The 16,430-nt window shown below is 42.8% G+C and overlaps 1 protein-coding gene across 2 annotated transcripts in view; it reads left to right on the top strand.

Annotated features, from left to right (window-relative positions):
• The window catches only part of IL17RA (interleukin 17 receptor A), a 44,416-nt gene that overhangs the window by 11,447 nt on the left and 16,539 nt on the right, over positions 1-16,430 (top strand). For both annotated transcript variants that reach the window (XM_037877787.2, XM_037877783.2), the window contains exons 2-3: positions 10,570-10,594; positions 14,367-14,510. In XM_037877787.2, coding sequence (XP_037733715.1) covers positions 10,570-10,594; positions 14,367-14,510 — 169 coding nt within the window. The remainder of the gene's footprint in view (positions 1-10,569; positions 10,595-14,366; positions 14,511-16,430) is intronic.

Genomic DNA, 16,430 nt, shown 5'->3' with positions numbered 1-16,430 from the left:
AAAATTGCTTACTTTATCATTTTTACCATATAATTATAAAATCAATCGAAATATAAATATTATACTTACATTTCAGTGTATAGTATATAGAGCCGTTCTAACCAAGTCATTGTCTGTATGAAATTTTAGTTTGTACTGACTTTGCTAGTGCTTTTTATGTAGCCAGTTGTAAACCTAGGCAAATATTTAGATGAGTTTATATATCCCCAGAAGGCCTCTGCATGCCCTCAGTGGTACGCATACCCTTGGTTGAGAAACACTGGCCTAGAACATTTGGTTTTGGGGGAGGAGACTCTGATTAAATCGGCACTGTGTTGTTCAGTTTAGATTGAGAAACTTAGTTGCAACACTTCCTCCTCCTGCCTCAACTGGCATCTCCTTACCATGTTGAGTCAGCTGCTTCTTTGAGTAGTGTCCCTATGAGTGTTCCACTCCAGTTGCACTTGCGCCCCCTGCGCCTTTGATCTGAGATTTCTCACAGCAATGTTCATTCGGCCCATGCATGCGTGTGACTCAGCCTCATGGCCCATACCGTTGCTATATAGTACTGCATGGGCTAACCATCCTCAGTTCCTTTTCAACTTCCCCGGCTTGAGACACAGCCTTAGCTAGTTGTCCACATTGTTTGTCCTCAACTATGTTCTCTTAGCTTTTGTAGTGGGTGTATTATAGTAGTTAGTACTTAGTAATAGTTAGTTGTGTTAGTTTTTTTTAAAACCAAAAAAAGAATTCCACACATATAGCTTTTAGATAGATTTCCCCCCACCCTGGGGAGCTTTTGCCCCTTTCAAAGGTATGTCTGGTTCTCCTGGATTCAAGCATTGCCTGTTGTCCCAGGAGGCAATCCCAGTGAGCAATAGACACTCCCACGGCCTCTGTTGCCTTAGGAAATCTCATATTTCCCAAAAGAGCAACTTCTGTCTGGCATTAAAATCTAGAGCCAGAAAGAACAAGGAGATAAAACTTCAACTCCTTTTGATGGAGAGTTTGCTGCATCCAGCCTTTGACCCAGGCCAGGAGCCTCCCCTCCCGCATATGCCAGTCTCCAAGTAAGTCGCCTGCCTCTTCTGCCTCTGAGCCGCACTCCTCAAGGGCATCTAAGAGGAAGACCCAAGATTCTTTTCATAAGTCTTCCAAAGACCTTGCCCTGAGTTTCCAGGTAGAGGATCTATCTTGAAGTTGTCAGCTGCCCCAGATTCCATTGGTCTCTGACATGGTACCCTGAAGCTGCTGGTTCCTCAGATACCAAGAGCACAACTAAGCAAAGAGACCCTAAAATATCAGGCTCCAGGACACCAGCCTGGCAAGAAGAGCTCTACCACAGTACCGAAAAAGACCATTCAGGCTCTGTCCAGGTTCCTTCCAGAGCATTCAAAACTTGTGGTACCATCAACTCCTTCACTATCATTACTTCAGCTCAAGCCCTGGACAGCGCTCTTGGTACCGCAAGAATTCTGGCTTCCCTGAGACCTCACGATATCAGAGACACCTGATTCACTATTGCTCAGCTCCAATCTCTTCTCAGTACTGAGAACTTCCAGATCTCCGGACACCCCTCTGGTACTAATAGTGGTACCTCAAGCTTCTTCTGTTGCCCCCCCATTACTGAGTGACTTTGAGGAGGAGGATTCTGATGAAGATTTTGCCTCAGCCTCCCAAATATCTGGGCAAGGCTCTCCACTATGAACCCTGTGAAGGTTCTTTTCCTGAGGTCCTGAGTTGCCTGAGCTTACTTGTGACAGACATCCACAACTACCATCCCACTGGGACAAGCACTCATGGACTCCGCCACCCATGCCATATGTGCCACTCCCTTGGCCATTCTGGGACTCCTGGGCAGCTTATTGCCATCAATTCTGTAGGGCCTCAATCTCTGCCCTTCATAGAGATAAACAACCCTCCTCACCCTCCCTTTCTAGGAGACCGGAGCCTCAGGAAGAGACCTCTGATGAACAGGAGGACAGGGCTGACAAGGAGGTTTCTCCAACTGCAAACATTTCCTCTTCATCCCCGGATGAAGCTGTCATGCCATCATTACCATCCCTGGCTGACTATTTTAAGCAGTTTCACCATCTCATCAAGAGGGTCATGGATTCTTTACAGATCCTCTTTGGGGAAACTGAAGAACAGCATCTGCTGCTCGACATCCTGCATACATCCTCCACTTCCTGCATTGCTCGGTTAGTCAACAAGGCACTGCTGGATCCTGCAAAATTCATCTTGCATACTCCGGCCTCAATTCCTCCCATGTGCAAGAGGGCAGACAAAAAATACCATGTTCCCACTAAGGAGTCAGAATTTTTATTTTCTCACCCATCTCCTCACTCTTTGATGGTTTAGGCTGTTAATGAATGTGGAAGGCAGCACCACACTAAATCTATGCCCTATAGTAAAAATCATAAGTATTATTCTTCAGCTACTTTACAGTTTGTAATCACCAACTACCAGGCCTTAATGGCGAAGTTCAACCACACAAATTATACCAAGCTGATCTCCTTTATTGAACATCGGCCAACAGAACACAGAGAGTGGTTCCAGACAATTGTTGCCAAAAACCAGCTCCTTGCCAGGACATCTCTGCAGACTTCTCTCAACATCTCTGTTGCTCATTCAATTTCTGTGGCAGTAGTTATGAGGAGTCCATCCTGGCTTCAGTGCTCAGGATTCCCTAAGGAGGTCCAGAATACAATAGACCACGTTCCTTTTGACTGCACTAAGTTATTCACTGACAACATGGATGAATCTCTGCATACATTAAAAGATTTCGGAGCCACTTTACAATCTCTGGGGATCTACATACCTGCCCAGAAGAGGCAATTTTGTAGGTCCCAGGTAGTACAGAGATCCTATTCTGCCCAGTTCCTAAGCTCACAGAGCCTTTATGAACCTCACCACAAGAGGCAGAGGTTCCAGAGGAAACTACCCAACTTCTGGCCTTCAAACTTCACAACCTTCCACCTCGAAGCATCAATTTTTGATGGGATGATCAAGGTCCTGAGCTGCCATTCTCTTTCTTACCAGCTGCAATGTTTTACCTGCCTTTCCTCCCTTTCGCAACTGCCTTTACCACTTCTGGTAGGCTTGGGAGCTCATTGCCCATGGACAAGTGGATTTTGGAGATCATTTCCAAGGGTACTCATCTACTTCAATTCGCTTCCATCCCCCCAAACCTCCTTCCCCATCCCTCTTCAGGGACACCTTCTACGAGAACCTGCTGTTGCAGAAAATAGACTCTTCTGCACCTTCATGCTATAGCAGCAGTTCCCACAGAAGGAAGGGGCTTTATTCCAGGTATTTCCTGGTTCCAAACAAAAGAGCGGCGGTTTGAGAGCCATCCTAGATTTAAGACTACTCAACACCCTTGTGAAGGCACAAAAATTCAGAATGTTGACACTTGCAGCGATAATCTCATCACTGGACCAAGGGGATTGGTTCTTGGCCCTTGACCTTCAGGACACGTCTATCCACATTGCGATCCACCCATCCCACAAACGATTCCTATGCTTTACAGTACACCAGGACCATTCTCAGTACAAAGTGCTCCCTTTTGGCCTATCATCCACCCAAGGATCTTTTCAGTAGTAGCAGCACACCTACGCAGGAATGGAATTTTGGTGTTCCCTTGCCTAGACGATTGGCTTCTAAAAGGACTCTCCTTGGAAGTAACTTTGTAGGCAATGTACAATCCCATAAAACTCTTCCTCAAACTAGGCCTGCAGTTGAACATTCAGAAGTCCACCTTGACGCCTGTTCAAAAGCTGGAATTCAAAAGGGCTTATCTTGATGCATTAGTAGCAAGTCTTCCTCCCAATGCACAGATTTATGTCTGTATCCAACTTAGTTAATACAATTCAGATCAGCCTTCAAACCCTGATCAGGAACTGTCTTTAGCTACGGGGGCATATGGTGGCTGGCACTTGCGGTCTAGACCACGCCAACTGCTCATGCAATGCCTTCCAGGTTGGTTCAGGATGACCAGACACAATTTAAACACACTGCTTTCCATGCCCTCTTCTGTAAAGGAATGTCTCATTGGTGGAAAGACCCCATAATGTGTGTGCTGGAGTCCCATTCACTCACCCTTCCTCAGTGGTTGTCATAATAACAGTTGCTTCCCTGTTGGGATTGGGAGCACATGCATCTAGACACTGATACATAGGGCCCTACTAAATTCATGGCCATGAAAAAGCATCTCACCCAGTGAAATTTGGGCTCCCCCTGTGAAATCTGGTCTTTTGTGTACTTTTACCCTATGCTTCAGAGCTGGACGGCTGGAGAGCAGTGGCTACTTCCCAGGCACCCAGCTCTAACGGCAGAGCTACCGCCGCCAGCAGCAGCGCAGAAGTAAGGGTAGCCATACTGTTGCCACTATACCTCTTGTATATGCTACCCTTACCTCTGCGCTGCTGCTGGTGGGGGGAGGGGGGGGAGTCTTCAGAGCTGGGTGCTGGCCCGCAGTCACCACTCTCTGGCTGCCCAGCTCTGAAGGCAGCGCAGAAGTAAGAGTGGCAATACTGAGACCCCCCCCCCCCCCCGCTACAATAGCTTTGTAAACTCTCTTTTTGGTCTGGACCCCCAGTTTGAGAAACACTGAGTCTTAAGGACTTTACATATTTATATTTTGCTGTTTTAAAAATACATATTCATGTTTGTTACAACACCATGAAATTTAAGGTTTAAATATCTGAAACCATGAAATTCAAGTTTTTTGAAATGCTATGACCATGAAATTTACAAAAATGGACTAAGAATTTGGTAGGGCCCTACCCATACAGCTCAGAGCAAGTGGATGCCCCAGGAAACCACTCTGCACATCAACTTCCTGGAACTCAAATCATTCAGATACACCTGTATCCAGTTTCTGCCACTAATCAGAGGCAAACACATAAAGATCATACAACATATAATGCATATTTCATATAAACCAGCATGGGAGAGCAAGATTCCCCCCACTCCCCGCATGCTGAGGCTATAAAGTTTGAAATTGGAGTATGCGCCATCAGATTGTCATCACGACAGTTTACCTTCTCAGAGTTCAGAACATGACCATGGACATGCTCAGCAGACACTTCTCTCAAGACCGCAAGTGGGAGATAGATTCCACCATACTTCACCACATATTTTGACAATGGGGCACTTTTCAGATAGACCTTTTCATCAAGGTGATATACAGGAAATGCACCCAGTTTTGCTCCAGAGCCCGGCCGGTCACTGATCCCTGGGGGATGCCTTTTACCTCCAGTTGTCAATGGGTCTTCTGTAGGAGTTCCCCCCGCAACTCCTCTGATATCCAAAGTTCTACTCAAATTAAGAAAGGACTGGGCCAGTGTTATTGTTCTGACATGGCCCAGACAAACATGGTTTCCTTACCTGATACAGCTGGCCATGTTCTCACTGATCACTCTCCATGCCACTCCTCGTCACCTTTCCCAGGAGAGTGGGAAGATCCTTCACCCCACCTCAGAATCCTTCACCTTAAAGCATGGCTTGTCAATGGTTCTCAGGCATGGAAATGGCTGTTCACAGCAAGTAAAAAGAACGTTACTACACAGCAGAAAAGAGTCTGCACACTGCACTTACAAAAATGGACAAGATTTGCATGCTGGTATGATGTCAAACACATTGAACCAGCAACTTCTTTGCTGCCAGACATACTGGCCTGCATTCTAGAACTAAAGAGCTCAGGGCTATTGCTGAGCTCCACTAGAGTTCATCTGGCAGCCATCAGGGCCTTCCATTTTCCAGTAGAGGGGTACTCTGCCTGCCCAGTGACAATGAGGTTTCTCAAAGGCCTCTGCAATCTTTTTCTGCCAGTTAAATGCCCTACTTCAGTTTGGGACATCAGTTTGGTTCTCAAATGATTTACAAGACCACTGTTTGAACCTGAGGCTGCCTGTGCACTCCTCCATTAATTGATGAAAACGGCATTTCTGGTTGCTATCACATCAGCTTGATGAGTATGGGGGGGGAAATAGGGGCTTTTATGGCATACCCCCCATTCACAATATTTTTCAGAGACAAGGTCACATGACTGTACCTCAAGTTTTTGCCATATTAATCACCCTATTCACCTCCCCATCTTCCACTCTAAACCTCACTGGGATAAGGGGGAGGTGTTGTTCCACACACTTGATGTCAGGGAAGCCTTGGCCTTCTACCTTGATAGGACTAAAAGTTTCAAGCAGACTTTCAGATTGTCTTGATCACCGACAGAACAAAAGGAGCTAAAAATCTCTAAACAGAGGCTCTCTAGGTGGAGAACTGACTGTATTCGTAGCTGCTACTAGTCTCATAATCTCGAAGCACCCACTGACATACGAGCTCATGCTGAGATCCATTTCCATCTCCACAGTCTTTCTTAAGAAAAGTTCCTATCATTGAAATATGTAAAGCCACAACTTGGGATTCTATGCAGTAATTTGTAACTCTGCTTCTGATACTGTGTTTGGCTCAGCTGCACTTCTGCACTGGACTGAAGCTCACTCCTCCTTAAAGGGGGACTGCTCAGTAGTCCCCTAGAGTAGAGCACCCATGGAGATGCTACTTGAAGAAGAATAAATGGTTGTTCACCCTGTGCAGTAACTGTGATTCTTTGAGATGTGTGTCCCTATAGCTGTTCCACTACCTTCCCTCCTTCCCCTCTGCTTCAGAGTTCCCTGTCATGGGGCAGGCTTTGCAGTAGAGAAGGAACTGAGGATGGTTAGCCCACGCAGTGCTATATAACAATGCCGTGAGGCTGAGTAACACACATGCAGTGCCCGTTTGGCCTGTGCTATGAGAAATCTCCAATTGAAGGTATAGGGGGTGCAAGCGCACCTAGAGTGGAGCGCACATAGGGGGACACATCTCAAAGAACCACAGTTTCTGCACAGGGTGAGTCACCATTCCTTCTCTGCGAAGGCAGAACTCCTGGCTGCTGCTGCTTCCAAATTCTCCATCCAAGAACCCGCTTCTTGTGTGACTATACTCCCATTGGGCCTGCAGTTGTCAAATGTTTCCCAGTGGGTGCCAAACCAAGAAATGTTGGAACAACAGCTGTGCTTCCAGGCACCCATGACTTATCTGCTGATAAGAAAACCAACACTTAAATGAAAGCAGATGGCTTTGCCTTTTGTGTAAATAACTTATCACCGTTTATGCAAGGACTTTATAATGAAGTACAATTTACAATAATTACTGGGAATCTAAAATTGTCCAAATATGGAATGATTTAATTTAGGTGATTGGTTTTATCTAAAGGAAAGTAATTGTTTGTCAGACTTGTCCTTTTGTATCTTGAATGTTTTTGTTTTTTTTAAATCAAATTTTCATAATCTGGGGCCCATTACTTTCTTTAAATTTATTGTTTAAAGGGACATTTTCAGTAAATAACGTACCCTTATGTATCCTTTAATTCTGTTACTAACACTTACGCTATTGTGATAATTAAATTTTTCAACATTTATTATGTTCCTTTAATTGTATTTCTCTCCATTTGAACAGTAAAAATAGATTTGCTGACTTCACGTTGGTTTACCCAATATCTAATCACTTTCTACTTCTCATTCACTGGCAAAGTACAACAAAGTTTGGGTTGCAGATGCTACATGGGAATGTTTCAATCCAAGCAAACTGTTCTCATTTGAAGATATAAAAGTGGTGAGAAAATGTCCCCTCTTGTGTTTACAGGCACTTTATTAACTCTGATAGAATGTAAAAATCCAATTTAGGAATTGTCTAAACATAGAAGTTGCATCAATTTAACTTAATTGATGCAAAGGCACTCTTAAATTAGTTTGAGTGCCATGGTTCAAAATATCAACTTTAGTTGACTGACCGACTAATTTTAGTGTGTTAAGAGCTTTAAAGACAGAGGCCTGGCCTGCCAAGTATTTTTTCCATTAATATTAAACTTGAAGCTAAGTGTAATCTCAGTATTGCTCTGATCATGATGGTCCTTCTACACACTGGAGGGCACAGTTAATCAGAGTTTCTAGTGGTGCCAGTGCTTAGGCCCCAGTTAAGTAAAGCTGAAGATGAAACACTGATTTCAGTGGGACTTTGGCATATGCTTAAGTGCTTGCAGAATCGGGGGCCTTAGTGCAAGAATCTAGTAATGAGGCTGGAAGTCTGGTTTCCCACCCAATAAGTTATTTGGGGACTAGAAGTAAGGGGTCCAGGTGAGGTGGGTGCAATGGTCATTCCCATTGATGAGCTGCTGGTTTTGGGGGGTTTGGTGTTTCTTCTCTCCTATTGAGTAATAGCTGGAGGCTCTGATTCTCTCTGAATTTGAGAGAGTGTTTTCCTACCTTAACCCTAATTCTGTGTTTGGAGGATAGTAGTGAGTATAGGCACTGCCAGTTCTAGTGAAACTCTTTGTTTTTCAAAACCTAAATGTTGAACATAAGCTACATGACAGTGTCCCTTGTAAATGAAAACATTCTTCACCAGGTTTATTTTAGCTCTCAGGTAAATTCTTACATAAGTCTCTGTGTAACTCACAAATTTAGAATGGCCAGATTAGTCAGACCTTACCTCCTCTTGGATTGGTACAACTTGAACGGCCTGCTGCATGCCATTGGAACAGTATTTTCCAGCTTTGTAATAAGTTCTCTGACATGATGACCTTTGATGTGACCCGAATTTTGTAGTGAATTGAGTACCTGTTCCTCAAGTACTTCTGTGGACATTACTTACGAGACATGCAGATATGTTTACCTGCAAAGTACTATTGTTAAAATTACATTTGTACCCTTTTATACTTTATGGCAGGGGAGGGCAAACTAAGGCCTGTGGGCCAGATATGAACCATCAAGGCTTTCAATCTGGCCAGCGGGATTGCCAGCCCTGTGGGGCTAAGGCAGTGGGGCTAAGACAGACTCCCTGCCTGCCCTGGCCCCGTGCCACTCCTGGAAGCGGCCGGTACTGCATCCCTGCTGCCCCTGAGGGAGGATGGTGGTACCCGCAGGTGAGGGCAGCATGCGGCGGAGCCGCCTGCCCCACCCCACCGCTAGGAGCCACTGCTGGACATGCTGGCCACTTCCGGGAGCAGCGCGGGGCCAGAGCACCCTGCCTTAGTCGCGCTGCATGCCACTGCCACCCTAGAGCCACTCGAGGTTAGCTGCACCAGGCCGGAGCTTGGCCCCTGTACCCCTCCTGCACCCCTGCCCTGAGCCCCCAATCCCCTCCTCCACCCCAAGCCCTTGCCCTGAGCCCCTTCCTGCACCGCATCCCCTCCCACACCCCGCACTCCCTCCCGCACTCCGATCTCCTGCCCCAGCCCTACATTCATGGCCCTGCATACAATTTCCCCACCCAGATGTGGCCCTTGGGCCAAAAGGTTTCCCCACCCCTGCTTTGTGGTGTATGTAACAAGGGCCTGGAAGAGGCTTTTAATTTTTATTTTGTTACCTTAAAAACATCTGTAATGTCAAATCTGGTTTTCCATGGTTTGCTGAAGGATTTTTTTGAAGTTCTTTCTGTTACAGCACGCTTTTTTTTTTTTCATAGTGAAGCCAGAAATTGTGCGGGAGCCTATAAATCATGTGGAAACTACAAATGGCTTTGTCTTCGCTAGGATTTTTACCTCATGTTTGCTAACTCTCAGGTTAAGAATGCACCAGTTTCCTAGTGAAGACAAGACCATAGTTTTCCAAGGTAGACCAGACATGTGGAAAAAGAAGTAGAATCACATTCCCTCTGCCTTTTTATTTCTTTTCAGGCCATCTTGATTCTTCATAAAGTATAAAAGGGCAGTAACTCATTTTTTTCCCTCTTTGTAGTTCAGCTTTAAAAGTGGTTCTCAACAGGATAAAAACAGACTCTCCTTTTAGAGGACTGGTACTTATTAAAGATGCTAAACCACTTTCTGTGCCTTGGTTCTGAAGAGCACCATAGAAATTAAAGGTGGAAAACAACGATTAGTTCATGCAGTCCATCTCCCTTGAGGCAATGCAGGATTGTTCTCTACAGTTTCTCTCCAGTGATTTGTCCAATCCAGTTTGTAAAGTGACCATATTTATTTCTGTTCGATTCTGTTCTAGCACTTATGGACCTCAAATACAGAAGAGTGCTTCATTGTACTAGGCACTATACGAACAAATACCACAGTGACAGGCTCTGCCCCCGAGAGTTCACAGTGTAGGTCAAAATGATCTCAGAAGTTGTAGGTAACTGCCAGCATGACCAGTGCTGGATGGTAATAATTTGTAGCCATCATGGCAAAGACAGACCTATCTGATTTGAGCTATGGGACTTTCACCACCTTTCTTGCAAGACTATTCTACAATCTAACTGGACTTCATTTCAGGCAGCTTTTCCTGATATTCAACCTACATTTTCTTTTTAATTTCGTCCCATTAGTCCTAGCAATAATGTCACCCTAAATGCTCTATTCAAGTACTTGTAGATAGTTATCATGCCTACCCCTGAGCTGTAATTTAGCCAAGCTATATGCTATTGTTTCCTGGTAAGTCAGTTTTTCCAGGCCGTACTTGTTGCTCTTGTCTGTGCCCCTCTGTCACCAGATCAGGATGAATAAATGAGAAAACAACTTCTATTCTCTCAATAACTTTCTTGTTTTCTCCACAGGATCTAAACTGCCTCGTAAGAAATAGTAAGTCAGTTTTTCTTCTTTCTGGTATATTCCCTCCTCTCACTTTTTTGTAACTGAAGTCAGATGGTGAGTGCCTCTGTTTAAGCCACTGAGAGGTGGCAAAGTTAAGCATTATCCTGTTAACCAGCATTATGAACTATCATCTGCCTGCCTAATCCAAAACCAGCTCTTTCCAACAGGGAAATAGGAGTTCAGGTCTCTTTTCAGACCTATTTTCAGGCCAGAGTTCTTGAAAAGAGCAAATCCATAATTTTTTCGCTTCCGTTCAAAACTGAGTCAATTAAAAAAAAAAAAATTATGGTGAGATTTTAGGGTAAGTTTTGTAGTATGTAATACATATCCATCCCACACTATGCTCACTAAGTCAGCAGGTAAAATTAGATGTAAACTTAGTGCTGCTAAAGAACAATAAAACAATGAAAAAGTTGATAGCAGTGACTGTAAGTTAGCAGGCATGATCTTCAGCAAATTGATACAAAATGGAAACAAAATAAAGCTTAGCATTGGTATAGGTCCATTACTAGATATGTATGTTAAAATTATCAGGAATGATGCAGAAAAGGCAGAAGTATTCAATAGCTATATTCTATACTTGGGAAGAAACTGGGTATTGTATTTGTGTCTTACAATGGAAAATTAAATACTTCCTATTCCAATGGTAACTAGGAAGGATATTAAACAACTTCCAAAGTTAAACATCTTTTAATCTGCAGGAATGGATAACATACCCTAAGAGGTTTTTAAAGAATTGGCTAAGCAGCTCTCTGAGCCATTAAGTGAACTGAATATTTAATTCACTGAGTGTTTAAGCAATCTTGAAGTCCAGTGTTGGGGAAGTGCCGGAGAAAAAGGCTAATGAGCCAATATTTAAAAAGGGGTTAAAAGGGATGCTCTGGATAGGCCAGTTTGCTTAACATCTATCCTGGGCAAAAGCATGGAAAGGCTGGTGGGGGGTGCAATAAATAAAGAATTAAAGGCTGGTAGTATAATTCATTCCAATTTGCATGGTTTTCTCAAAAATACGTCTGGTCAGACTTGATACTGTTTTTGATGACATTACAAGTTTGGTTGACAAAGGTAACTGACGTAATATACTTAGACTTATGTAAAGCATTGTCTTAATACCTTATGGGACTTAAAATTAGCATTATATGTAATTAATATGATACGTAGCTAGATTTTTAAATCCATTAACTAACTGTGAGATCTGCAAAAGTAATTGTAAATGGGGAATCATCATCCACAGGGTGTGTTTCTGGTATGCTCTCACAAGGATCATTCTTGGCCCAATGCTATTCAATACTTTTATTAATGATCTGGAAGAAGATGTAAAATCATTACTTGTAAAGTTTGCAAATGACATACTGATGGAAGTCACCAACTAACGTGAGCTCCCAGTGCAATGAGGCGACTAAAAGAGCAAATGAAATCGTTGTTTGTATAAAATGGGGAATATTGAGTAGAAATAGGGAGGTGTTATTACCAGTATATATAGCATCAGTGAGACTGTTTTGGGACTTCAGAAAGGATGTTGACAAACCAGAAGGGTTCAGAAAAGAGCCACAAGAATGAGTCAGCATCTAGAAAACCTGCCTTACCGTGAAAGACTAAATAAACTCAATCTGTTTGGTTTTGTCTGAGAAAGTTAAGAGAACCTGAGCAGTGTAGAAGTACCTAAATGGGAATAACATTGCTGATGGTAGATTCATAATTGTTTGTTTCTAAAGACCAGAAGGCACTATTAAACCATCTAGTCTGATCTCCTGTATAACACAGGCCATGGAATTTAATCCAGTTATTCTGTATTAAGATAAATAATTTGTGTTAGATTAAAGTATATCTTCTAGAGAGAAATCCAATCCTGATTTTAAGACTTCATGAGATGGAGAATCTATTGTTTCCCATGGTATTTTGTTCCAGTAATTAATTACCCACACTGATAAAATTGTGTGCCTTATTTCTAATTTGAATTTGTCTGGCTTCAGCTTCCAGATATTTATTCTTGTTATGCCTGTGTCTTCTACAATAGAGAGCCCTTAAGTGCCTAGTGGTGTCTTCCTATGAGGGTACTTATACACCATAATCAAGTCACTTCTTGATCTTCTTATAGATATGCTAAACAGAGCTCACTGTAAGGCATTTTTCCTGCCCTCAGATATTTTTATGGATCTTGTCTGCACCCTCTCCAATTTTTAACACCCCTTTTTTAAAATGTGGACACCAGAACTAGCTGCAATATTTCCATATCAATCTTAGCAATGCCATATACAGACATAAAATCACCTCCCAGCTTATTCCCCCTCTGTTTATACGTCCAGGGATTGCATTAGCCCTTTTTGCTATAGCATCACATTGGGAGCTCTTGTTTGTCTACTATAACCCCTAAATCGTTTTCAGACTCACTGCTTTCTGGAATACAGCCCCCCATTCTGTAGATATGATGTGTATTCACTGATATTAGATGTATGACATTATGTTTGAATATTTTGTATTCAAATGTATTTTGCTGAGTTGGGTCCAGTTTACAAAGTGATTCAGGTCTCTGTGTATGACTATCCTGACCGCTTCATTATTTACCTCTCTGCCAGTCTTGGTGTCATCCACAAATTTTATCAGCAATGTTTTTATATTTACTTCCAGATCATTGATAAAAATACTGAAGAGCATTGGGCCTAGCACGGATCCCCGCAGAACTCCACTAGAAACACCCCCTTTCAATGATGATTCCCCACTGAGAACTGTTTTTTGAGATCTGCCAGTCAGCCACTACTTAAGTCACTCAATGTGTAGCTTATTGATGCTGTATAGTGCTATTTTTAATCCGAATGTTGTGTGGTGGTAAATAGGTATTTAACATCTATGCAGTCACCTTTATTAATCAAACTTGTAATCTTGTCATAAAATGAAATCAAGTTTGACATGATTCTTTTTCCATAAAGCCACGTTGATTATATTCCCATCCAGAAGGCTCATTAATTTAGCAAAACATAAGAGCCAATGGCTGAAAGCTGAAGATGTAATACTCAGACTAGAAATAAGGCAGAATTTTTTAACAATTAGAGTAATCAACCATTGGAACAAATTGCCATGGGGATATGGTGGAATCTCCCTCAAGATGAAGTTTTTAAATCAAGATTAGACTTCTTTTTAAAAGATATGAGCTAGTTTAACAAGAAGTTATGGACTTGATGCAGGAATTACTGAGCAAAATTATATGGCCTGTTTTGACCAGTAGATCAGACTAGATGATCATAATGTTCCCTTTTTGCCTTAAAAATCTGCAAAGAAAAATATTTTCCCCAAAAGACACATCAAGATTATAATACTCATAGTTCACACAGCATGACTGGGTCTATCTGCTCTCAGAACAGCTTTCCACTACAAGAACTATGAAAGAAAATGTCAGTGACCTTGCCAGCAGAGTTTACTGGTTTTCAGCCTGTGGTCTGTGGACCAGCAGACTGTCTAAGGGATCTGCGAAAGGTTGTTGTTACCATAGAACAGTATTTTTCAACCTGTGGTCTACGGACCCCTGGTGGTCCACAGACTAAGGTTTCCAAAGGGGTCCATGTCTCCACTTGAATTTTTTTAGGGGTCCCCAAATGAAAAAGTTTGAAGACCACTGCACTAGAGGAGGGCATGGTTGCATGCACTTGTGCAGGCCTTATGTCATCCAGCAGTGAGCCATGGTGGACATAAACACCAGCCACTCTAATACATTACCACAGGGGATGGAAATAAGCTTAAGAAACCTCTTTGATTTGACTGACAGGTACCTGCATGGACCAGAGCTGGTTACAGGTTTCCACGTGGACGCCCTCCGCTCCCAGTGTTCTTGATGTCCACTCTGATGTTTTCCATGATGAGGGAAAACGGCTTCCTGTGCTGCGGATAGAGTGGAAGCTGGCTACTGATGGTAAGCGATCACTTAACATAGACATGGAAGGGAAGGTGCTTAGAGAGATTATGGAATCTCTGAAAGAGAGTGATTGGACGGTAGTATTTGCGGTCATTCACTGGTCCAGCTGTGGAAGTCGAGCTTTGAGATGGGTTTTGGACAGCTTGTCTACTGGGTCAAAGGACATGAAGTGAGTAAATGTTAGTGCAGTTCTCCCTCCCTTATTACTTAGTGTTCAACAGAGATCAAATGGTGTTGTTAGAATGGAAGGGCAGCAGTTAATGTGGAAAAAATAAAGCACAACAGTGGTGCTTAACTTTACCAAGCTGAGGGTGGGCTCCCAGTGCAGTCGGTGTCTGATAAAGACCTGCAGTCCAAAGCCCTAAACTGGGATCATGATAGTCTGGTTTTTTAATCAAGTTTATACTTCATAGATGATACTTTGAAAATCTCAACTACAGTATTGAGTGAGGTTTACTCCAAACTGATCCTGAATGTGCAGATGGATCTTACAAACTAGGTTTACAAATGTGCACAGACTGATGGCAAGAGGAGCTAGCTAGAAAACATTCCGTTTACTAGAAGCTAAGAATTGTTTAAGGGTTGAAGGGCTCAAAATAGTAAAAAGACATGTCTACAAAACCAGAAGTTGGGGAAGGCCTAATGGAAAGGAGAAGTGAGGGAAGGAGTAGACTTATATTTACTCTGCCTGGACAGACTCCTAACCTGTAGTATTCATAGCTTTATATTCCTTCTTGTACTATGAATAGTACAGGTTAGGAGTCTGTCCAGGCAGAATAAATATAAGTCACTTGTGTGCAGCTGCCTTGAATCCAGTGCAAGTTTCTTCCATTTGGAAAATCAAATCCAGTTCTTGTAATCCAGACTTCCTACATGTACATGTGTCTTGGTTCTCACCAGATGCTCTGTAGCTGCGCACCTTGTGAAATTCATGCCAGTGACAATAAGGGTTAGTGTGTGGGAACATTGCAGGGTTTGCCCTCCAGCTTTCTCCCTTCACTCTTCAAGCATACTTGATTTTCACAGACTTGGGAAATCCCCTTTGCACACACTAGTCAGCCTAAACTGACTGTTGCTAGAGTCAGGGTGAACAATACTAGGTGTCTGGTGAGTCAAGTGGTCCACTCCAGAGTTGTCTGAGCACTGGTCCAAACACATTTTTGTACCACTATAACTACATCAGTTGATCATAGGGGTAGCCCTGTTAGTCTGTAGCCACAAAAATAAAACATAAGCCTTTTTTTACATCAGTTTAGAAACAGATATAGTTAGAGGGTTGTACTGTTTTAATTTGGATGCAGGTATAAATCTGCTGACATTAGTATAACTTACTTCTATACATTTACATTTCTATACATTTACAGAAATAAGCTATTCTAATACAAGTACCTTTTATAACTGTGTCTCTACTAGAGGGTGGTACTGCTTTAACTATGCTTATTTCTAAAATGATAGTTATAATGGTACAAAAACTGTGTATACCCACCCTGAGATGCAAGGCTGGAGGACGTGGGGGGGCTGATTATAGCACTGAGATACTCTGAGGTGAAGTTAGAGGGCTGGATTTATCTACTAGATGTACTTTCTGCTCCCTGTTCATGCAGCACAAGTGTATTTTGCATTATGAATAAAACAGAACTTTCTCCGCCTCTGATATCATGACCCCACATTCACCTACTTGCAGCTAGTCTCCTTAAGATCCTTCTCCAGAATCTTTCGTGCCAGTTCCCATGGCACTTCATTTAAGTGCCCCACAAACTGATGCAGCAGTTTATGAGCTGCTCTTGTCATGTGAAGGTAGCTGACAGCTAGGGATTTAGTAAATCTGCTTTATCAGATGGGATAAAGTGAATGGGAGTGGACTTGTGACCTATCCCGGGCATGCTGGCAATCTCTGGGGGTGGGGTGAGGTAAAAT

This window comes from Chelonia mydas, chromosome 1 (assembly GCF_015237465.2).
Source record: "Chelonia mydas isolate rCheMyd1 chromosome 1, rCheMyd1.pri.v2, whole genome shotgun sequence".
NCBI lineage: Eukaryota > Metazoa > Chordata > Testudines > Cheloniidae > Chelonia > Chelonia mydas.
Note: the sequence above shows the minus strand (reverse complement) of the source record. Positions and strands in the feature narration are given on the sequence as shown.